The sequence below is a fragment of the Octopus sinensis genome, linkage group LG2, assembly GCF_006345805.1.
Source record: "Octopus sinensis linkage group LG2, ASM634580v1, whole genome shotgun sequence".
Classification (NCBI taxonomy): domain Eukaryota; kingdom Metazoa; phylum Mollusca; class Cephalopoda; order Octopoda; family Octopodidae; genus Octopus; species Octopus sinensis.
This window is the reverse complement of record NC_042998.1, coordinates 56,618,473-56,643,506: the sequence shown is the minus strand read 5'-3', so window position 1 is coordinate 56,643,506 and position 25,034 is coordinate 56,618,473. Positions and strand designations below refer to the sequence as shown.

At 36.5% G+C, this 25,034-nt stretch overlaps 1 protein-coding gene across 1 annotated transcript in view; it reads left to right on the top strand.

The window, feature by feature from the left end:
- Positions 1-25,034, top strand: part of LOC115232402 (putative leucine-rich repeat-containing protein DDB_G0290503) — a 74,603-nt gene that overhangs the window by 34,532 nt on the left and 15,037 nt on the right. Inside the window, exons 2-8 of the mRNA XM_036500733.1 lie at positions 8,951-9,023; positions 9,482-10,905; positions 12,256-15,057; positions 19,664-19,716; positions 22,126-22,213; positions 23,023-23,071; positions 24,308-24,452. Of these exons, the coding sequence (XP_036356626.1) occupies positions 8,951-9,023; positions 9,482-10,905; positions 12,256-15,057; positions 19,664-19,716; positions 22,126-22,213; positions 23,023-23,071; positions 24,308-24,452 (4,634 nt within the window). The remainder of the gene's footprint in view (positions 1-8,950; positions 9,024-9,481; positions 10,906-12,255; positions 15,058-19,663; positions 19,717-22,125; positions 22,214-23,022; positions 23,072-24,307; positions 24,453-25,034) is intronic.

Here is a 25,034-nt window from a genome sequence, read left to right as displayed (position 1 = left end):
TGCATATAACGGGTAGATAGATAGATAGATAGATAGATAGATAGATAGATAGATAGATAGATAGATAGATAGATAGATAGATAGATAGATAGAAGACCCTAGGTAGGTTTGAACCCAGAGTGTAAAGAAACCTGACTAAACACTGTGAGTGAGTGATGCAAATTACGAACACAGATAATGTTCTCACGCAATTAATATTTCCACATTTAGTGGATTCTAAACATTCTCGTGATAATCTATATATATAAAACTGTAGTTGTGTGAGTGTCTGTCCCCTTCGAATTAGATTCCTAACTACTCCCACATTTTGCGGTACAGTTTAACCAAAACCGGGTATCTTATAGTCGTGATTCATATCGAGCCCTTCTGGGTATTAGCGCGCGTCTACGATGAGTCTACGATTTTAAAAATAATTTACCATCATTTTGTTCCATTTTCATGCATATTTTTTTAAAGGGAAGTAACTCTCTAAAAATGTCTACGATGAGTCAACGATTTAAAAAAAAATTTACCATCATATTTTTTCCATTTTTAATGCATTTTTTTGCTATTTTTTGGCTATAACTCTCTAAAAATGCTGTATAGTTATTTCCCTTACAAGCCCGAGCAACGCCGGGCGATACTGCTAGTGTTATATTCGAGAGTGGACTGAAACGTTCATAGGTTAACTATGAAGGAGCGACGTTAGAAATGGGTAATCTTGCAAGCATCAGTATGAACCCTTCGTATTAATAACTGGATTGTTTCTTTTCGGATTTCTCTGACCGTTCAGAGAAGACTTTAAACGTAACTAGTAACATTTGAAAATGGACGAAATTTGGCATCGTGGTGTTATTAAGCGTCAGCAGAAAATTGGTTTAGCCCCCAAGAACTTTTATGCTGACACGCTTGCTACATTAGGGGATGACGTTTCAGCTTTACCAAGAAAACAAAAGTGGGCAGCAGAATTTTGGAGTGGGACTGGGAGTTCTGGGCTTCCCGTAACTATCACCACCAAGAAAAACATTGATCGTGTTCACCGCATGGTGATGAATGACGGGCAATTGACTATAAATCAAGTGGATAATGCGATTAGTATATCCTTTGAGAGAGTTGAAAATATTCTGAACTATTAAGTTGGCTTGAGGAAGGTTTCTGCTCGGTGGATCCCTCGTCTACTGACACCTGATCAAACGCACACCATGCTGATTACACCACATAAAATTCTGACATTGTTTGAGACAGATCTAGTTGGTTTCTTTGAACGTCTCCTGGCCCAACATAAGTGTTGGGGTCATTCCTTTAAGCTAGAGACAAAGAGACGATCCATGCAGTGGAATCATCGTCCTCGCCTGCTCCAAAGAAAGCCAAGATCTTTTCACTTGCAAGGAAGAAGATGACTTCAGTTTTTGAGATGCAAAAGGCATTGTTTATTATCTTCAAAAGAGCAACATCATCAATGGAGAGTACTTAGCCAACATGCTGAGGCATTTATGAAAGGCTATCAAAACTAAATGCCCAGGAAAACAGACGAAATGCGCCCAAACACAAGTCGTTGGTTTCAAAGGCCGCTGTGCGTGACTCTGGCTTTGAACTCATTGAGCTACTTCCCTATTCTCCTGATTTGGTTCCATTTGTATCCCAACACGAAAAAGTACTTGGCTGGGAACCAGTATCTGCTGTTGATGACTTTTGTTTGTTTTTATCTTGACCAACAGGAGGAAAGCTTCTTCATTAATGGTATACAAGCACTGCAACACAGGTGGAAGAACTGTGTGGGCCACAAAGGGGAACTATGTTGAAAAATAAGCCTCATTTGGTCACGTTCCATGAAAATATTTTGGTCAGCCTATGAATTTCAATCTGTTTTAGGGTTAGGGTTAGTTAGGGTTAGGGGTGGGGGCAAAGGGTATCTTTTTTTCTTCAGAAATGTAAATAAACCCAATCTGTTTCTTAAACGAGGGGCATATTCATACGGCACAGAATGTTTTCACCTCCAATAGACGTCATTGATTGGTTGAAATTGCAGAAATTGAAGAAAAAAACAACAAATATCTTTACAAACTATAGAATTTTCTCAATAAAGCCAAGAGAAAAAGACGTTTTATAAACATATTCTACCAGTATACGAAGTTTAAAAGTGTTTAGTTACGTGGAAATTATTTTTAAAAACTGCCGTTCAAACCGAAAAGATCTAAAGATGTTTTATAAACACCAGTATACGAAGTTTAAAAGTTTTTAGTTACAAAGAAATTATTTTTAAAATCTGCCGGTCAAAGCGAAAAGATCCACACTATTCAATGATTCCTTTAAAATGAAGAGGGGAAAACACGGTAGGATGTGAACTGAGGTGCATTGGCTACTATTTCTAGCATTGTGAGCTACCACTACCTAGAGATTCTCGTTGTTGTTTACATGTGACGTCTGTTTATAACGGTAGCTTTGACATGATTCACGATGGTATAAAAGCGACAATGAGACATGCTACCCATCTCTCTGAAGTCAACACTGCGCATGTCCGTGGGAAATTCAAATCTGCGGATGAAATTCAAATTTCAGTATCGCTGTAAACGAATCGCTTTTACAGTTGACGTTTGTTTTTATCTTATTTAATTGGTAAGAGTATCTTATTTTTTTAAATAACTTCTGTGATCTTTTTTTTTCCTATTTGCTTGTTTTCTCATTAATGTTTAATTTTTGCAAAAGAATTGTTTTATTTAAATGGCTTGTTTCGGCACTTAAACGCATTTTACACTTTTACAACTTTTCGAATTGTAAAAAAAATATTTGTTTTTCTGTTGATGTTTGCCGTTGTTTTACCTTAAAACTCATGTTTTATTTTTACTAATATGAAAAGTTCTCTCGCTATATAATATATAAAGATATATATATATATATACAATTAAAATAATATATATAATTAAAATAATGGTATGGCGATAATTTGGCAAATTTAAATCTTGTTGATTCAATGACTAAGTTGGAAGCGTATATTTGATTAATATTTAGGTTTGGTAACAAAGAAAAGCTGATTAAAAGCAATTTTTTAAAAGCTTTCAGTATGTATAATTGTGGAAGAATTAGAAATTTCGAATAAAAGCAAGTTCGTTGCAGCAATAAAACTCGAATTTGTAGCTAAACTGATCACCATGTTCGTGTTTTCACCCCCAAATCCAACTTGCATATCCTAGATATTTGGGAAAATAAAGTGTATTCATGTATGGAAATATATTCTTATTATTGACATAATTACAGATGTATACCACCTCCCGACTTTGTTGCCTCATAACTTCCAGAAAAATTAATATTTTTCAATGAAACTTTTCACATAGCTACTTCGTCAATGAGAAAGTCGTTTAATCATTGAAGATATATTCCAAATGGCAGTGGTCTGGAATAGGTCGACTGTTTTTTAAAGACATATAAATTGTCTTCCGTTGTCATTAACCGGAGCTGCATTGGATTCAAATTTAATTTTCTCATGTCAGTAACTGAGGATTAAAAAAATAATGCTTTCATGTTTAGAAATGTTGAAAAACTATTTCTACACCTCCCTATATGTTTTGGTTTGTTGGGTTAAAACCAAGGGATGCCAATTCAAAATTGTTTCTGTGGCTGTGTGGTAGCAAGTTTGCTTCTCAACTACATGGTTTTGGGTTCAGTCCCACTGCATGGCACCTTGGGCAAGTGTCTTCTACTATGTCCTCAGGCTGACCATTGCCTTGTGAGTGGATTTAGACGGAAACTGATAGAAACCTCTTTTTATGTCCGTCTCCTATAACCGCTTGGCAACAGGTGTTGGCGTGTTTACGTCCCCGTAATTTAGCAGTTATGCAACAGAGACCGATAGAATAAGTACCAGTGCTCGACTAAATATTCTGCTAGGCAATGCTCCTGCGTGGCTCTAATGTCAAAAGATTTTTTTTTAAAATTATATGAGTGTTCAAGATCAAAAAAGCTACATGTTTATTGGAGAAATGAGAAACTGAATATTCTCTAACATTATAGCATAATCTCCATTCGCACCTCATCCAGCCAACTAACAGGAATTTCCCTCACCACGAATGTAGCATAGTTATTTTCCAGTTGTGATGGGTTAGCCACAGATTACTGTATTAGCAACCTTGTCATAAACTCCAAGCAGTATGTCTCGCTCTCTCAGTATGTAATTATTGTGGTTATCATTTGTAAAAGACCTACAGTTTAAAACTGTGCAGTAATAAAATCCTCTGATAAGTTTGTGGTGGTTGTCAGTTATTTTTTCATGCAGTCAAATAAATAGATTAACCAGTCCTCACTTCAGACCAGTTAACAACAAACCAGACCAACACAACTCCTGACACTTCTAATACATGGCAAATGGTATGAAGTAACACGTTTCGTTACTGTCATGTACAAAAGTGGCGATACTTTTACTGGTTTCAGCTAGAGACTGTAGACCTACTGGGGCACCTCTTTTGGCATTAATGCTTGTTTATTTTAGAGTTATTTCTCAGCCCTGTCTCTGGAATTGATCCTGCTGAAGTAGGCACCATGCTGCTATCAAATACCTGCAGGTTTAGCCCTGAAGGACATTCATGCTGACTTGATTGCTAAATTAAGGGATGATGTTCCAGCATTATCAACAGTGCAAAAGTAAGCTGCTGAATTTTGGCGGGGAATGAAGAGGCTTGAAGATAACCCAATGTCAGGAGAATTCATCTACGAAGCAATTGCCGCAGCTTCCCTTCAGGGTTGGCTAAAGCGATGTGGTGGACAACGAAAAACCTGGTGATAGTCAAGGCTGATCTGGAACCCAACCTAGGCCCCATATCTACGGCGTTCACCGCTGGAATAAGGAATGGTTGGAGATCACGCAGTCATTAGCCTCAAATCACCAGGTCTGGTTGGCGTTTGTGAGAGATGCAGCATTGAGGATGAATGAAGCCAGCTCAACCCACCCCAGGTGAATGCGGTCAAGTCAAGTCAATGTCTGGACGTCTTAGAACTGCCTCCACCAAGGAAAACCTTGATCGTGTTCACTACATGGTGATGGATAATAGGCAATTGACTATAAGTGAAATAGCTAATGCCATTAGCACCCTTGAGAGATTTGAGAATATTCTGCACAGTGAACTTGACATAACAATGGTTCCTGCTCAGTCAGTGCCACATCTGACACTTGGTCAAAAGTACACCAGGCTGATCACATCTCAGAAAAATCTGATGTTTTGAGGCAAATCCAGCTGGTTTCTTTGAATGTTTCCTAACCCAGAGAAACCGTCCATGTAGAGGAAACACCCTTCTTCACTTGCACCAAAGAAGAGCCACACCATCAATGAAGAGTACTATGCCATCTTGATGAGACAGTTATGAAAGCTATTAAGACCAAATGTCCATGGAAACTAACCAAAAAAAAGTCTTCTTCCGTCAGGACTATGCTCCAGCACACAAGTCGTTGGTTTCAAATGCTGCTGTGCATGACCATAGCTTTGAACTGGTTGATCATCTTCCCTATTTTCCTCATTCCCCCCCCCCACTCCCATCTGATTATCATGTTTTCCAACATGAAAAACACTTGACTGGGAACCAGTATTGCAGTGATGATGTCATCTGCTGCTGATGACCTTTTTGACTAACAGAATGGAAGCTCCTTCACGAATGGGATCGAAGTACTGCAACACTGGTGGGAGAAGCGTGAACCACAAGGTGGAGTATATTGAAAGATAAACATTTCTGCATGTTCCCTGAGGGTATCTTGGTCAAGCTATTAACTTTTCAGCCAACTCTCATAAATGTTCTTTGAGCACATTCACATCTACTCCTCGTAGATCTGTGAGACCTTTTGGCAAGGTGTTAAAAAATTGTGGGACTTTGAGCCCTAAGCTGTTACAATATTGGGCCTTTACTCAGCACAAATAGGGCAGGGCTTTGGTACTATACAATGATGTCCAGTTTGTTGGTTGATGTGACTTTCAATCACAAACTTGGGTGCTAGTCCTTCCAAGATCTTAAATATGTAACTTTTATGTCTTTTCTCCTGGAATAGAACTCGCTATGTTAGCCTTTCTCAGTAGCTCATCTATTGCATCAAGGCAATCTATGTAGAAATATATTTACACTTAGAGTAAAATTTATACAGTTTCTTTTGAAATAATGTGAACTCACAGAGATAATAAAGGTGCACATCTAAGTAAATGTGTCGCCTCTTCTTTTTACTGTTGGTTTTATCATAATCCAAAGAAATGAACATGCACTGGAAGCTACATACAATTGTATATGAGAAAATATTGGTTCATTTCTCTTTGCCTTTCCATTATGACTCATTGAAATTATAGAAAGAACAATGCAACAAATATAGGGAGGTGTAGAAGTAATGTTAACTATAGAACAAAATTGAAAACAATCTATATTTTTGCGACTTCAGTGTAACACTTTGACAAAATTGATATGCTATAACTATATCATTTTTGCATCACAGAATGTTTCTTACCCATTCAATTGTTTTGCGAATATTATCATCATTCCTCGTCCGTTGGCAAGTTGGAAGGTTACACCAGACTCCAGTCTGATTTGGCATCTTTTCTACGGCTGGGTGCCCTTTCTAACGCCAACCATTCTAAGAGTGTAATGGGTGCTTTTACGTGCCACGACTGCAATTTTACTTGGTTTGGTGGGTCTTCTCGAGCACGGCATAATGCCAAGGGTCTCGGTCATTCATAATTACCTCCGTGAGGCCCAGCGCTCAAAAGGTGCTTTTAACGCACCACCGGCGCAGGTGCCTGCTACATGACACCAGCATTGGCCACATTTGACTTGATGTGCCTTCTGAAGCACAGCATAACGCCAGAGGTCTCGGTCACTAGTCATTGGCCTCTGTGAGGCCCGTCTTCAGTTTTCTTGGCTAATGCATGCGTAGACCATAACAGGATATGAGTGCGGGCTAACATTACTGAATCTAATAAATCCCAATTGATCGTTGAAATTATACCCGTAATATAAACATTGGCAATCGGGTTAGACGGACAAGGGAGATAACTCTGATATTTGAATGAATGATGCGGGCGTGATTTTGTTGACATTTTCTGGCATGGTTTGGTCTTATCACATCTCCTGTGGAGATGAGATGAACCAGAAGGAAAGGGTTGTGACGTCAACGGCCGAGATTCCCTACCGAAACAGAAAGAGGAAGTGAGGGAAGCAAGGGTCGGCTTCTTTTGTCCTGGAGCAGTGTGGTGGTGAACACACCTCTTTACCAAGTATAACTAACTGAGGACTAGCAATTGTTGGGTCACCGTTAATTTTGATGCAGTCAGAATCACGCATTCTCTCTTTCTCAGACTGTTTTATCCAGAAATTATCTGGTGGTTTTAGGTTATGCAAATAAAAACAGCCTGAGGTAAAGATCATGGACCGCACCTCTTGGTTTTTTTTTTTGGTTTTTTTTACAGAAACACTATATCGAGGGTGGAGATTCCGAATCTACAAAAAGACCTGCATTTCAAATTTAAATCCCCCACCTTCCAATTTCTTAAATTTTCACTTTTCTAAAAAAAAAAAAAAATCGGGGGCAGAATACGTAGAAAAATACGGAGATTATTATTCTGAAAAAAGTTGACAGTGAAATTTCCCCCACCCCCTTTTTTCTTTGCCTGAGTGGCAAAGAATGAAAACATGTTTTGGGACTTTTCAAAATCTTCAATTTTTAAGTACGCCCCAATCTGAAAGCTAGAAACAACAGCTAAACCGAAGATCAACATTCTAAATACGAATTACCAAAAAGGGGGTAAAAAAATTAAAATATCATTTTGTTATGTGTGCAAAAAATCTAATTTTTACATACCTCTCTTAATTCCAAAAGACCCTCAACCACAACATGTTGGATGTTCGTCATGAAACAGAAGAGAAAACATTTTAATTTCACTATTTGTCATAGGGCAGAGGGAAGGGGTGGGGGTTTTTTAAATTGAAATTTTACATTTTTTCCCTCAAAATTATAATCTCCGTATTTTTCTATGTATTTTGCCAAAAACAATTTTTTAAGTGAAAATTAAGAAACTGCAGGGGGTGGGGTTTTAAATTTTGAAATGCAGATTTTTTTTGCAGATTCGGAATCTCCACCCTCAATATAGTGTGTTCCTGTAAAAACAGAAAACAAACAAAGACAGAGTGCAGGCCATGATCTTTACCTCCACCTGAAAACAAGGGAAATTGTCCCTTACCCTAGCCAAAATGAAATAAATTCAGTATTATAATTGCCTAATTTACTCCACCAGAAGATATATTGTTTATATCAAGTGATATATTAAACATGCTATGGTTTAAGAAATTGTGAGGAAACTGGTAAGGACAAAATTGAGCAACTGGCTTGAAGCGAGTATTCACTTCTCATCACAGCATATCAGTGTATTTTATGAGTGATGCAAACCGGTTGAGAGGAAGAATGCACTGGATGATGTAATTTTAGATTTTCCTTTAAAAAAATGTGTAGCTCCTCTACAGCAAGAAACTTCTGATCTGGCTCCTTATTTCATGCTTCAACTTTTCATCAATCATAAAGTCACCTTTGTTATTGTAGCTGCATTCAATCAAAAGGGATCTTAGTCTTGTAAACTGCATGGCAACTTCAATTGTCCTGGTACCAAAGAAAGACACCCAATACACTCTGTAATGTGGTTGGCATAAGGATGAGCATCCAACCATAGAAACCATGCCACTGAAGCTGGACATGATGATAATGGCTAGAATGTCTTTAGTCATAGATCTACGTAATCAGGATTGAACTTGGACAAAACAACTGGTTGGAAGAGTCTGCATCATTCCAACTGCACATTTAGAATTCTTGTTTAGTCCTTTAGGTACCTGTAGTTGTGTGTGTATGTGTTTAATCACAAATTCATACAATTATGCAAAAATGAAATTGCTAATTACATCAATATTACATCATCTCTCTTAAATTTCCAAATCTTTTATTTTATCTGTCTTAATATAGGAAAGTGCAAAGTCTCCATTATGAGTGACATACCTACCAATAAGCCATTGGGCATCTTGAAGACTTCAAACAGGTAAGTGTAATTGATTAGCAATTAAATTCTTCAGCAAATTTAAACTGCATTTGCCATAGTGGTAATGTCATTTTAATAAGTCGTTGTTTTAATTAGTCAAAGGACTTGAGCCAATGTAATGCTGGTACTTACAATTTCTGGAGATTGAAAGAAAATTGATTTGGCTGGTGTTTGAAACTATCTCTTTGGGGTAAAAAAAAAAAAAGGGCATTTCTTTAATTGTACGTTTGTACTAATCCTATGGCATTCTAATAAGCACAGATTTGTAGTTTGTGATTCTGAGTCTCTTTTTTTTTTTTGTTTTACCATTCATTCTGGCTCATCTTCATACAAAACTTTGCCTTCCAAAGCAGAACATTTTCTTGGAAGGGTCAGAACTGTACTGTACACTAATTATATATTGCACCTTTTTTTTTTTAACCTTACCTTATATGTGCTTTCTTTTCATTTATTTTCAGGAATGACAACTTTAAAGTTCCGTCTCTTGGTGTATCTAAGCCAGAAAAAGAACAAAATAAAAGTTGGCACTATAACACTACTCCACGGCCTACAAAAGCTGTTAATAATGAAAATATAAACCCTAATGGGAACTTTCCTGAAAGCACTAAAGAAACACCAGGAAAGACTATTTTTGAGCTCTGCAAGCAGATGTCTGCATTAGCACTGCTCATGCCTGATGGAATGCAGCAAAGTACTAGGGATACCCAGGCACAGCCTAAAAAGGTAAAACTTCCTTTCTCTGAACCTTTTGCTGGTGTGGATAAACTCGTTGAAAAAGATTATCTGAGCGACCCTGAAGAAATTGAACCTGACAATGTACCCCGCAAGACATTGGTCATTACAGATGATGATGAATTTTTCACTGATGCTTCAGAGTATTTCAAAAATGAAGATCTAAACATTGATAATACAAGTGATAATGATGCTTTTAAATCTCTAGAGTCGTCACCAAGAACTTCACTGAATGTTGCTGGAACTCTTATGAAGAACAATAACTCTGGTGAAAGAGATTCAGAAAGTGCTATTATTGGGATTGATGAGACACAGGAAGCATCTTTACCAGAAAAGATTTCCGATAAAAATATCCACGAGAAATTGGAGTATATAGAACCTGAAATTAATTCTGATTTATTCAACGAGGCAATCCATAATCAAAATATTGGCAATCTTTCAGAATCTCATGAAAATAAAAATCCATCTTCTCAAGTCATTTGTATAGAACCAGAAACAGTGGCTGAACATCATGCTGAAGATTTCACTAATTTACCTAAAGATGCAAAGTTAACTAATTCCACTGACGTTGAAAATGGGGATTACTTGAAGATTATAGATCAAAATTCTGACAGCATACCAATTGATGAGAAATCAGTTAATGTCATCAAGTCTGTGGAAACTGCAAACGATAGTTCTAATGCTTCAACCAATGAAAGTTATATTCTTCAACCTCCACTTGATGAAAAGCAAAACACGGATATTTTGGATGTTTGCAAAGTCGAAGAAAAGATTGCCGAAATTTCAATTCCTGAGAAATTTGATCATTTTAATGCTGAAGACAAATCAAAAGATAGAACCCCTGATTCTAGTTCTGTTAATACTTCTGAAATTAGCAACCAGATAAATGAGTCTGTTGCTACTGGCTCAACAAAGACTGACAAAAATATGTCAGATAGTGAAACTACTTTGATGACAGTACAGACTGAAGAAAAGATTTCAGGAGCTAAAGAGACTGTTGATTCTCTTGAAAGTGAAATTGCTAACTGTCTAACTTTAAAAGAGAAAATTCCTGAAGAGAAATCATCTGATAATGTAGAACATTTTGAATGTAGTCCTAAAATTGATGCTGCAAATGTTGATGCAGAGAAGACTGAAGAGAATAATTCAAATCTGCTTGAGTCTCAGAATGTTGAGTGTAGCCATGAAAGTCCTAAACCTCAATCAACTGAAGAAAACACCAGTGGAAATGCTCAGCTATCGAAAGCAATAGATAATGCTTCAGTTGCTGAGAATGTAGAAATCAAGAAGCCTGTTGCAGATATTGGAAGACCAGTTGATGAGAAACCAGTTCCACAGTCATCAGTTAATGCCATCCAGTCTGTGGAAATGCCAAACGATAGTTCTGATCCTTTGACCATGGATCAGCCTCCAGTTGATAAAAAGCAAAACACAGATATTTTGGATACATGCAAAGTTCAAGAAAGGATTGCTGAAATTTCAATCCCGGAGAACTTTGATTATTTTAATGATGAAGATAAATCAAAAGATAGAACCCCTGATTCTGATTTTGTTGCCCCTCCTGAAATTAGCAACCAGATAAATGAGTCTGTTGCTACTGGCTCAACAAAGACTGACAAAAATATGTTAGATAGTGAAACTACTTTGATGACAGTACAGACTGAAGAAAAGATTTCAGGAGCTAAAGAGACTGTTGATTCTCTTGAAACTGGAATTACTAACTGTCTAACTCCAAAAGAGAAATCGTCTGATAATGTAGAACATTTTGAATGTAGTTCTAAGATTGGCACTGCAAATGTTGATGCAGAGAAGACTGAAGAGAATAATTCAAATCTGCTTGAGTCTCAGAATGTTGAGTGTAGCCATGAAAGCCCTAAACCTCAATCAACTGAAGAAAACACCAGTGGAAATGCTCAGCTATCGAAAGCAATAGATAATGCTTCAGTTGCTGAGAATGTAGAAATCAAGAAGCCTGTTGCAGATATTGGAAGACCAGTTGATGAGAAACCAGTTCCACAGTCATCAGTTAATGTCATCCAGTCTGTGGAAACGCCAAATGATAGTTCTGATTCTCTGACCATGGATCAGCCTCCAGTTGATAAAAAGCAAAACACAGATATTTTGGATACTTACAAAGTTGAAGAAAAGATTGCTGAAATTTCAATCCCGGAGAACTTTGATCATTTTAATGATCAAGATAAATCAAAAGATAGAAGCCCTGATTCTGGCTCTGTTGCCCCTCCTGAAATTAGCAACCAGATAAATGAGTCTGTTGCTACTGGCTCAACAAAGACTAACAAAAATATGTTAGATAGTGAAACTACTTTGATGACAGTACAGACTGAAGAAAAGATTTCAGGAGCTAAAGAGACTGTTGATTCTCTTGAAACTGGAATTGCTAACTGTCTAACTCCAAAAGAGAAATCGTCTGATAATGTAGAACATTTTGAATGTAGTTCTAAGATTGACACTGCAAATGTTGATGCAGAGAATAATTCAAATCTGCTTGAGTCTCAGAATGTTGAGTGTAGCCATGAAAGTCCTAAACCTCAATCAACTGAAGAAAACACTCGTGAAAATGCTCAGCTATCGAAAGCAATAGATAATGCTTCAGTTGCTGAGAATGTAGAAATCAACAAACCAGTTGCAGATATTGGAAGACCAGTTGATGAGCAACCAGTTCTACATTCATCAGTTAATGTCATCCAGTCTGTGGAAACGGCAAATGATAGTTCTGATACTTCGACCAATGAAAGTTATATTCTTCAACCTCCAGTTGATGAAAAGCAAAACACGGATATTTTGGATGTTTGCCATGTTAAAGAAAAGATTGCTGAAATTTCAGTTCCTGAGAAATTTGATAATTTTAATGCTGAAGACAAGTCAAAAGATAGAACCCCTGATTCTAGTTCTGTTGATACTTCTGAAATTAGCAACCAGATAAATGAGTCTGTTGCTGCTGGCTCAACAAAGACTGACAAAAATATGTCAGGTAGTGAAACTACTTTGATGACAGTACAGACTGAAGAAAAGATTTCAGGAGCTAAAGAGACTGTTGATTCTCTTGAAACTGAAATTGCTAACTGTCTAACTTCAAAAGAGAAATCGTCTGATAATGTAGAACATTTTGAATGTAGTTCTAAGATTGGCACTGCAAATGTTGATGCAGAGAAGAATGAAGAGGATAATTCAAATCTGCTTGAGTCTCAGAATACTGACTGTAGCCATGGAAATCCTAAACCTCAATCAACTGAAGAAAACACCAGTGTAAATGCTCACCTATCGAAAGCAATAGATAATGCTTCAGTTGCTGAGAATGTAGAAATCAAGAAGCCTGTTGCAGATATTGGAAGACCAGTTGATGAGAAACCATTTCTACATTTATCAGTTAATGTCATCCAGTCTGTGGAAACCCCAAATGATAGTTCTTATCCTTTGACCATGGAAAGTAATAGCATACAACTTCCAGTTGATGAAAAGCAAAACACGGATATTTTGGATACTTGTAAAGTTGAAGAAAAGATTGCTGAAATTTCAGTTCCTGAGACCTTTGATAATTTTAATGATCAAGATAAATCAAAAGATAGAACCCCTGATTCTGATTTTGTTGCCCCTCCTGAAATTAGCAACCAGATAAATGAGTCTGTTGCTACTGGCTCAACAAAGACTGACAAAAATATGTTAGATAGTGAAACTACTTTGATGACAGTACAGACTGAAGAAAAGATTTCAGGAGCTAAAGAGACTGTTGATTCTCTTGAAACTGGAATTGCTAACTGTCTTACTTCAAAAGAGAAATCGTCCGATAATGTAGAACATTTTGAATGTAGTTCTAAGATTGGCACTGCAAATGTTGATGCAGAGAATAATTCAAATCTGCTTGAGTCTCAGAATGTTGACTGTAGCCATGAAAGTCCAAAACCTCAATCAACTGAAGAAAACACCAGTAGAAATGCTCAGCTATCGAAAGCAATAGATAATGCTTCAGTTGCTGAGAATGTAGAAATCAAGAAACCTGTTTCAGATATTGGAAGACCAGTTGATGATAAACCAGTTCCACAGTCATCAGTTAATGTCATCCAGTCTGTGGAAATGCCAAACGATAGTTCTGATCCTTTGACCATGGCTCAGCCTCCAGTTGATGAAAAGCAAAACACTGATATTTTGGATACTTGCAAAGTTGAAGAAAGGATTGCTGAAATTTCAATCCCGGAGAACTTTGATTATTTTAATGATGAAGATAAATCAAAAGATAGAACCCCTGATTCTAGTTCTGTTGGCTCTTCTGAAATTAGCAACCAGATACATGAGTCTGTTGCTACTGGCTCAACAAAGACTGACAAACACATGTCAGCTAGTGAAACTACTTTGATGACAGTACAGACTGAAGAAAAGATTTCAGGAGCTAAAAAGTTTGTTGATTCTTTTGAAACTGGAATTGCTAACTGTCTAACTACAAAAGAGAAAATTCCTGAAGAGAAATCGTCTGATAATGTAGAACATTTTGAATGTAGTTCTAAGATTGGCACAGCAAATGTTGATGCAGAGAAGACTGAAGAGAAAAATTCAAATCTGCTTGAGTCTCAGAATGTTGACTGTAGCCATGGATATCCTAAACCTCAATTAGCTGAAGAAAACACTCATGAAAATGCTCCCCTATCGAAAGCAATAGATAATGCTTCAGTTGCTGAAAATGTAGAAATCAAGAAGCCTGTTGTAGATATTGGAAGACCTAATGATATTGAAGAAGAGGTCATGGAATCTTCTGAAGTTAAAGATGCTAGTGACCATTCCAAAATTAACTGTGAAATTCCTAATTCTATTGCAGCAAGTGATGATAATCTGCAAAAATTTGAAATAATTTCAAATCCTTCAGTCTTTAAAGATGTTGACACCTTCAGTACTAACACTCATCTACTAAATTCTCCCAAATCAATTCAAGGGAGTCAAAGTAATATTGATATCTCATTTGAGGGCAGAACTCAAATGGCTAATTCTCCAGTTGCTGCAGTAGCTGTTGAAAATGATATTCAAATAGACATCACTCCTACTTCACCTAACAAACAACAGCAAGTAGGAAACGGGAAGCATGCGGGTTCTCAATCCAGACAGAATATTAATGAAAAACCCAACAGAAAAGAGTTAAATGAAATTACTGATCTTGTTACAGCTGTAAATGACACCCATATATGTGAGGATGACATTTCTACAATTCTAAAAGGCGCAGAACCCAGTGATAGTGCTGAAACCGCAAACTATGATGAACAGGAACCAAATATTCAATTCGAAGAAAAAACAAATGGTAAGTTAATGATCTGCTTCTTATATTGGAAAGGATAAGTCTTGTGAAGGATCTTTTTCTTTTGTTGAGCTGGTGATTTAGGGATCTGCTTTTTACATTGGAAAGGATCAGTCTCATGAAGAATCTCTTTTCCTTGTTGAACAGGTGAGTTAGGATCTGTTTCTTACAATGGAAAGGATCAGTTTTGTCAAAGACCTTTTTGTTGTTGAGCTGGTGAGTTAGGGATCTGCTTCTTATATTGGAAAGGATCATTCTTGTGAAAGATGTCTTTCTCTTTTGAGGCTGGTGAGTTGGGCATCTGTTTCTTACATTGGAAAGGATCAGTCTCATGAAGAACCTCTTTCTCTTGTAGGGCTGGTGAGTTAGAGACCTGCTTCTTACATTCGAAAGGATCAGTCTTGTGAGGAACCTCTTGTTGAGCCGATCCCCAACTCATCAGCTCAACAAGAGAAAGAAGTCCTTCAGGAGACATCCTTTCCAATGTAAGAAGCAGATCCTTAACTCACCAGGTGTGAAGGGCGAGATACTTCAGATGTTGCTGGGAACATTGCAGATCTCAAAGCAATGAAGATTGAACAACAGAATTCTAACGCCACATCTGAGGATGTTTGAAATTATCTGCCACCACATTTGTTGCAGTCTTTTGACAGCTGTGACCCTATTATCTCTGATTTGACTATTGAATGTCAGCAAATATCTCTTTTAGACCAACTGAGAAAAGTATTTATCCTCTTTGTTTTATTAGTTTTGTTTTTCTTTTTTACCACTGATTTAGATGTTGGTTAGTTGATTGCAGACATACTTCCCTTAAAAGCTTGTTATGCTGTATGAGATTCACTCAAAGTGACCACTATGATCCAGTGTAACCAACAGTATTTTATAGTCTTGTGTCTTAGTAATCAAATGAGTTTTGTATCTATATAATATGGAAAAAAATGGACATAAAACAATAAATGTTGTGGAATGATGAAAACACAAATCACTCAAGCAATAGTTTAAATTAACTTATTTTAGTTCGTCTTAACTGTTATTTTAGTTTTGAAGTTTTGATTTTATATATATGTATAAAGTAAAAAGAGGCAGTCAGAATTTTGGATAATTTTGTCTCATTCTTGGAGATTCCTCAGATATCAGCTTTACAGAACATTTCTTTGCCTTTTATACAAATCTGGAAGAAGATGCTTTGTTTTATTAGTTGTATGTGTGTTTACAGAAAAGGAGGAAAGAAAGAGAGAATGGGATTCTTTTTCTCGTTTTCATCTGTGAGATGGCTTTCATTGTTATATTTGGTGGTTGTTTGTAGTTTTTTCCAGATGCTAATTGTTTTTTTTTTATAGAGAACTAGCTTTTAAGCTAGCTCCTGTGGGGGGGGGGGCTAACTGGGCCTGTGGCCCAAAACTAGAGAGTTCTAATTAGCATGACTATATGCCCTGGTGGTGTTTGATCAGAGGAGAAGGATGGATGAGAATTAATTTTGTAATGCAATCATTCCAGTCCCAATTTGGATTCCAATTGTTGGCCAATTTGTCCCAAAATTCTTATCTTGATGTAAAATTAATGAAGCAAGTGTCATTATCTCCACCTTGAATGAACTCTGACATCATTTGACAAATGCCAACCATGATGGTGTGAATTAGATGAGCTTTACCTGCAAGAAACAGCAAACCAAATAAAAGGCGATTTTCAATCCCAAGATCATTCTGATTCCAAAAAGGTGTCTATGTCTAGAGCAAATGCAGACTGAAATACAGGAGTTCCAGATGGGCGGATAAAATTTCACCTTTATTATGTAAGAAAGATGGATAAAGAAAGAGAGAAGAAAGACAAAGAAAGGGGGCTTCTTTTCAGTTGTATCTGTGGTCAGCCTGTTGAAGTCTAATTACTATTCAAGTTGTTGACTTTAATTTAGCCCTTGTATTTTTTAAAACATTTTTCTCATACATATTAACGTTTGTAAATATATACACATGCACACATCTATCCACCCATCCACATACATATATATATATTATACATACACACATCTATATGTATGCATATATATTTTATACCATCAAGGTATTTTAAGTGTTAGTTGAGGATTGAAAAAGTGATTCTTAAGCAAATACAGTTACTATTATAAATATGAAAGAATTCAAAAAAATCCAAGTCCAATTTAAAATGAAAACATACACTCACCCCATTGTTGACCAACTAATTTCATACATAATGATATGCTTTGAGAGGGTCAAAGTTGAATATTCAACTACTCACATTTATTTCACTCCAACCATATTTTCTGGGAAAGTTAACTAAGTATGGTACCCTTATGAGTTAACTGTGTAGTGTCCATAACTTACTCAATTTCAAAAAGTGTCCACATATATTGTCTTTACTTTTCTATCAAATGTTTAGTTTTATATCTATTGCAAGCCATACGCATTAAATTTGTCCCAAAGAAGCGAACAACTGCATACAAAAACATTGTTCCCCAGCAATAACAGCAAGAAATCCCTCCTCAGAGAGGCACTAAGGTGTAGAAAGAGAAACCAAAGCAATGAAAAATGTAAAAATGAATCCTAAATCCTACAATTTTGCAAAAGAATCTGCCTCAGTGCTATTGTTTAGACAGCTCTCTAAATTCAGACCCCAGGAGGATAAGTGAACTGCCAAATAAGCAATGCCAAAGTCTCTTCGCCTCTCCACTGGGAAACATGCTAATAAGCAAGCCTGATGAGTTTTTCGACACTGCAGATCGACGGGGGAAAAGAGGCAATCATCAATTACATTGGCATAAGAGAGAGAAAGATGTAATATTGGCCATTGGTGAGATGAACTCAACAACTGGTCCAGATGGGTTTCCAGCTGCTCTTTTAAAGACATGCAAGAAAGCTGTCACAAAACCACTGCAAATACTTTTTCAGAGTTTCCTTGCATGTGGTAAACTTCCCAAGTTGTTAGAAGATTGTATAATGTGCCCTGTCCTTAAAGAAGGAAGCAGAGCAGATGCTAGGCCCATCTCTCTGACTTTACATTTTAACAAGGTCATGGAATGCATTGTCCAGAGGAGGCTGATCACGTTCCTGGAAGAAAATAACTCGCTAGCAAATGCACAACACAACTGCCTCACAGCTACTACAGCATTATGATTGGATACTGAGAGAGCAGCTCAATCACTCAAATGTAGATAATGATATATGTTAACTTTGCTAAGACCTTAAAGTTGCTCATGGGATGATCTGTCACAAACTGCATGACCATGGTATTGCTGGAAAACTAGGAGAGTGGCTGCATGACTTTTTTAAAAGCAGAAGTCAGACAGTTGCAGCTAACGGTGCTCTCTCTCTCTGTGAAGTCGCTCAAAGAACTGTATTGAGACCACCACTAGTGTTTGTGGTGACTCTCTGACATAAAGTCAGCCACTCACCAGCTATGCTGATGTTACAAAAGTATCACAGGTGGTCAAGGACCCTGATAACATGAGGTGCATTAAAAAAAAGCAATTTTGTACACTTCACAAATTTTATTTAATCACCCTCAAAATATTCCTTTTAGGAGTTCACACACTTCTCCCAGCAGTTCTGCCATTGCTGGTAACACCTGGAATACTGTGGAGTTCCATTGTTGCTTTTCTCACAGTTTTCTCTTGCAACTCAAATTGCTTCCCTTTCAGTGTGATTTGCCAAACCTCAATCAGCTCTTCATTTCTGCTTGTGGATGGCCTACCTGAGCATGCCTTTCTCCCCACTGAAATGCAGTTATGTTTGAAGTGGTTGTACCACTCCTTGATCTGAGTTTTGCCCATGGCATCATTGCCAAAGGCCTGCTGAATCTTCTGAATGGTTTGAGCTTAAGTTATCACAGCTTTTGGCAAAACTTGCAGTATTTCTGCTTAATGCATTCAATTACAATGCATAACAGTCAGGAGCTGACAGTCCTACAGACATGAAAATTTTCACACATGTGCAGGAAGGGTGGCATTATGTTCCACCCGAAGTAGTTTATCCACACTACATTAGTTTTGGCAGGGAAAAAAATAGTTGGATACTTTTTGAATGCACTTCGTGCTAAAACTGCAGGATGAGCTGATGAAAATAACATGCAGGTCAATACTGAGAAGTTTCAACCACTTCACTATCAACCCACAAACAGGCAACACTGAGTACACAGGACCAAGGGTAGTTCAAGCTCAGTCAGTTGGTGCATGACCTGGGAATCTATAATACATGAGTAAGATGGCAACACTGTGCAGGTGAATAGTTGGATAGATTCTGAGTTCATTCAGAACCAGAAAAAAAAAAAAAAAGGATACCATGCTCACAGCTACTTCAGCATTATGAGTGGGTACTGAGAGAGCAACTCAACCACTCGAATGTAGATTTGAAAGGGTCTGAATTAGGTTTTCTCTGCTTCAACTCAAACATTTTGTTCCTGTTCATCATTGTGTGTGTGTGTACACATTTAAATAGACTAAAAAGAAAGACAAACAAATGTGTGGAATAAGAGATCCCTTACTTGGAAAGTATCAAGGTCATCATTAACCTAGTGTCTCAGTAATATATTCATCTAATTTAAGTTTGCATGAAAAATGAGTGAAGATGAATAATTTGTTTCATTTATTTTGTAGGATTTATCTGTGATGATGATGACTGGGAGCTGTTAAACTGTGATAAAACTGTTGTAAGTATATTTCTATCTCTCTAATTGATAATTTCTTCAAAACATGTTAACCTGGCATCTAAAAATAGTGTAGTGTGTCCCAGCGTGTTAGGGCACCACTTTAAACCTTCTCTCCATATCAGAGTCAAAGGAAAATACACTGGAATTGGTTAATTAATCAAATAGTTGACTTTTTATTTTCAATAACTTCATATTCTTGAGGAGAAAGAAAAACTTTTATTTTGCATTTTTGTAATGATGCTAATAGTGGTTGTTACCAGGAAACAACACAATTACACTACTGATAATGAGATTACTAATTCATTAATTAGGCAATGGGATAAGTTGGATTAACCTTAGTTCATAACTGGTGTTTATTTTATCAATTGATAAAGAAGAGATTTAGCTTGGCTGAACTTCTGTTTTGGTTTATGTCAGGGTTGGCTACCACTCATGCCTTTTTCTAGACTGCTACAGAAATACTTAACTAGGAATAAGACAATCTGTCCAGAAATAAATCCCATTTTTATAATTATTATTATTAGAAATTGTATTAAGAAAATTAAAATATTTTGTGTATAAGTATAACCAATTTATTGCACATGAAGGCAAAGTGGCTAATGCTGGTGGCACGTGAAAAGCTCCTTTTGAGTGTTGGACCCCACAGCGGTAGTGACCAAGACCTTTGTCAATATGCTGTGCTTGAGAGGACCTATCAAGTGAAGTAAAATCGCAGTTGTAGAAGATACTGGTGGCACATATATGCACCCATTGCACTCTCGGAGTGGTTGGCGTTGGGAAGAGCATCCAGCCATAGAAACCATGCCAAATAAGCCCAGAGTCTGGTGCAGCCTTCCAGCTTGCCAACCCTGGTCAAACTGTCCAACCCAATCCAGCATGGACGTTAAATGATGATGATGAATTTCTCATGGCTTTGTGGATAAGCAGTTTACTTCCCAATTACATGATTTCAATTTCACTGCATAGCACTTTGGGAAAGTAATCCTCTACTATAGCCCAATGCTGACAAAAGCTTTGTGAATAGATTTGTTAGGAAACTGAAAGAAGCCTAGCATATATATGAATGGGTATTTGTGTTTTTCCTTGTCTTAAGATTGTGTGATTGTTGTGAATGAATGTCATTCATTTCTAATCATCATCATCATACGTCCATTGTCCATGCTGGCATGGGTTGGACAGTTTAACCAAGGCTGGTAAGCTGAGTAGGGCTGCACCTGACTCAAGTCTGATTTGGTATGGTGTCTATGGCTGGATGCCCTTCCTAATGCCAACCATTCTGAGTGTGTAATGAGTGCTTTTGCATGACACCAGTATCTGCCATGACTACCATTTCACTTGGCTTGATATTCTGTGAAATCATATCTGGCTATGAAGAAATGTTACCTTGTTTGGCAACAAGAGCTGGCAATAGGAAGAAGAAAATCTGTCTCAATATACTTTTTGATCCATTCAAACATGGAAAAATAGATGTTAAAGCAATGAAAAAAGGCACTAATTTTGGGTTATTTTCCAAGAACCCACTAGGGATGTTAAGTAACCTATTTTTGCTGTTATGTTTTCAAGTTCTAGGTGTTTTGTTAAATTAAAGGTGCAAAATTTATTAAATTAAAGCAAAATAAAAAAATTTGTATTCCAAAATTGGAAATCAATTTTGAGCAAAGAAGCTTGCTTCCCAACCACATAGTTCCTGGTTCAGTCCACTGTGGCACCTTGGGCAAGTGTCTGCTATAGCCTTGGTCCAACCAAATCCTTGTGAGTGGATTTGGTTGATGGAAACTGAAAGAAGCCTATCATATCTTTATATATGTGTGTGTGTGTTTTTTCTTCATTACTGCTTGGCAACTAGTGTTGGTGTATTTATGTCCCTATAACTTAGCAGTTCAGCAAAAAAAAAAAAAGTTGATAGAGTAAGTGCCAGGCTTAATGAAAAATATTTTAAGTACTGAGGTTGATTCATTTAACTTGAAATTCTTCAAGGTGGTGCTCCAGCATGGCTGCAGTGTTATGGCTGAATCATAAGATGAAAAAAAAAATTGTCTTCATTAAAATGTTTTGAACTCTGGAATTATCAACAAGATACAGTTGGTGATTATAGTGTATTGGATTGTCAAATAACTGATAATCCCTTGTCAACACTGCAACAGCAGTGAGTATTTGAAGCTAAATAGTTAAACATATACAATCCAGAGTAGATGGGACTATTATGTTGGTGTTTTAGTTTTATTGCATTCCACACTGAAGCAACAGCTGGGTTCCCAACAAAATATCTGTCAAAACATTGTGAACTTAAGTACTTGAAATAACTATTCATTTTGAGTTTTCACCAAATAAATACAACTATTTACTATTATAGCTTATCAAAATATATGATGTTTTTTAATGAAATGTGTGATTTGTTTTTGCTTCCAGATAAATGCTTCTCGGTTATGTCGCGAAAGTCTCTATGTAAAGTTTGATCCACTACTTGGATTGAATAACACAATTGATTTTGACATGAGTAAGTTATACTTTACTGCAAGATCTCAAATACTGACACTAATCTTTGTTACCTTACAAACCAATAAAGATGCCTCTACATGGTCCTTTTATATAATTTTTCTTACCACTAAACTGGTAATAGGCAAGTATGATGTCCTTTGAGACACAACAATAATTTTGGCAAAATTAGAAATTTTGTTCATCATTGCTTTGATGTGGTGGTAGTGGTTATTGAATTGATTAAAGCAAGGACATGGTGTGTGAGCAGTGGGTTGCACCAATTCATATCTATCTACTACTCTGGACAGACAGAGCCAGGTACATGTGCAATGCAGCAGCAGTGATGGGATACAAACCTTAGCAACTTAGCTATGACTGGCTTATCTTACTCAGCTAATGATTATCTCCTTTCTACAATGAGTGTTCATTTACTAGTAACTTAGCACTGACCTTTTGCTCAAAATGTTTTCTCATTATAGAGATGTAATGGCTAATTTCATTATTAGAAAGTTTACTCGTTGGCTTCTTATAATTTCATTTTATTGACCAAGTCAACAAAGACTCAATGCAGTTGCTCAGTTTGCTAGAGATAATCACCAAATCTCTCTCATTCACACCTTGCCATCATTAAAAAAATACAAAAAGGACACATCAGAGGATGCTCTAACTGCTGCTAAAAAGATAGGATAATCATAGTTGCAATGCTTTGCATCATAGATCCCTTTGATCACAATTAATCTTGAGATGGATAACAACAGTGTATTGTTTTTTAATAATTCCACACTACTTTTTGAAATTGTTAAAATGATGTAAATTCTTTTGTTTTAGACAAAAGGAAAAGTGTGAGTAAACAACCTGCATTAGAGAAAATTAAGAGGTAAGATTTACTTGAAATATATTTGTTCTTTCTCTCTCTCTCATAATAATTAGTGGAGTGTCTAATGAAAAGAAATCAAAAATGTAATACTAATTCTTTTGCATTGGGAATACTCTGTCAGATATAATATTTATTCAATTGTTTTTAATTAATCACACATTATCTCACAGCTTCAAGATTTCAGTGATGTTATTGTATATTTTTTGAATGACATTGTAGGGTGGACATGAGAGGTCAGACCTGGCTGGTTTGAAAATTAAACAGGTAGAATATTTGGGCCACATTTGGTTGGTTTAAATGCTAAAGAGTTAAATCAAGAAGCACTCTAATAAGTAAATCAAAGATTCTGTCATTTAATTGCTAATTTTCACAAAACCGCAGCATAGGGTTGGTTCTTAACTTTTAATTTCTATAGCAATGAACAAACCAAGTCATTCATTCCATGACTTGCTGATTGATTTCAGTTAATTTTTCCAGAAGTCCTGCTGCTTATTGTGTACAGGGAAGTACCTGCAGTAGATAACAATCCATGTGCCCTAAGTTGGTATGGCATAATTTATCCACTCAGTCTCAATGCCAGTTGAAGTAATAAAAAATTGTAAATGGGATTGATCTTTCCCAAAAGAAAATCATTTTTAACACCTGGTGTTTAGAAACTTCATATTAAACCTGCATATATGATATAAAAACTAGGCCTTCAGCAGATTACTAAATTTATGTCTGATGTATTTCCTAGTGACTGCATTATAGAGCATCTGATGTCTCTCTCTTTCTATCAAATTAGATAGCTCTTTTTCGGTCATCAAACTCTGGTCACGCTGGTATCATCTTGAAGCATTTTTTGTTGAACCAGTAAGCCACGTTGACATAGACAAACACCACTGTCAAGTAGTATCACTTAGTTACAAAAAGACAGGTGGTCACACACACGCACATGTGATGGATGGGCTTCCTCACATTGTTTCTATCAAAGCATTAGGCAACCCAGTGCTTTAGTAGATGGTTCCAGGCATAAGGGCCGAATCTGAATCCAACATGGTCTCGCTGCAGTCTTCCAAACCACATCTAATGCCTGCACCAATAAATGCTTTATAACCTAAATGCCTCACTAATTATAGCATCAGCATCACTTGTCGTTTATTCAGTCCTAGCAGATAGGCTATCCTACTACTGCCTTCTGGTTTGGTGTTTTATGATCGGAATTATATTTTCATATTGTCTTTCTTATAATTCCAGTCCACCAAAATCACCTGATCTTATAATGATGGATTCACCAACACGTAAATCCATGTACCAAAAAGTCAATCCCCTGAGAAAAACAAACAACAGCACAAACAACAATCTTGATGACATTTTCTCATTATCACCTGCAAATAACAATGTGAGATTTGAAGCATTTTTTCTTTTTTAATGCTTTTGTACTTATTTTTTTTATTTTATGTTCTTAATTTTTTTTGTTCTTTTTGCTTTTTATCAGAATATTTAGATTGGTGGTTCTCAACCATTTTTTTGCCTATGGACCTCTCTGGTTATTTAACCCTAATAAACATTCGATGTTTAAAAAAAGTATCATATTTTTATAAGTAAATATTAGGAATTTTATTTTTAAAAAATGAAAATATTCTTGTATATTGTAGAAGTATAACCTATTTAGTGCATATAAATTTTAACAGCAAAATCTTATATGGACTTCAGTTGAGAAACACTGATTTAGATAAGTTACAGTTGCACTGTAATATTTCATGTGGTTCCAACTCATCATCAAGTGGTTCTGTGGATAAGAATGTTAATAATCTTTTGATTTTGAGATAAACTTTTCTAATTGGTTTCCAGCCAGAGATGAATATTTGGAAATAAGACGCTAGGTAATGATTACCTGTTCAACCAATTGAAGGCTAGTGTAATATAAAGGAAAAATTACCACTTAAGTAATTCCTCAGAATTTTAAGCACTTATCATTCCA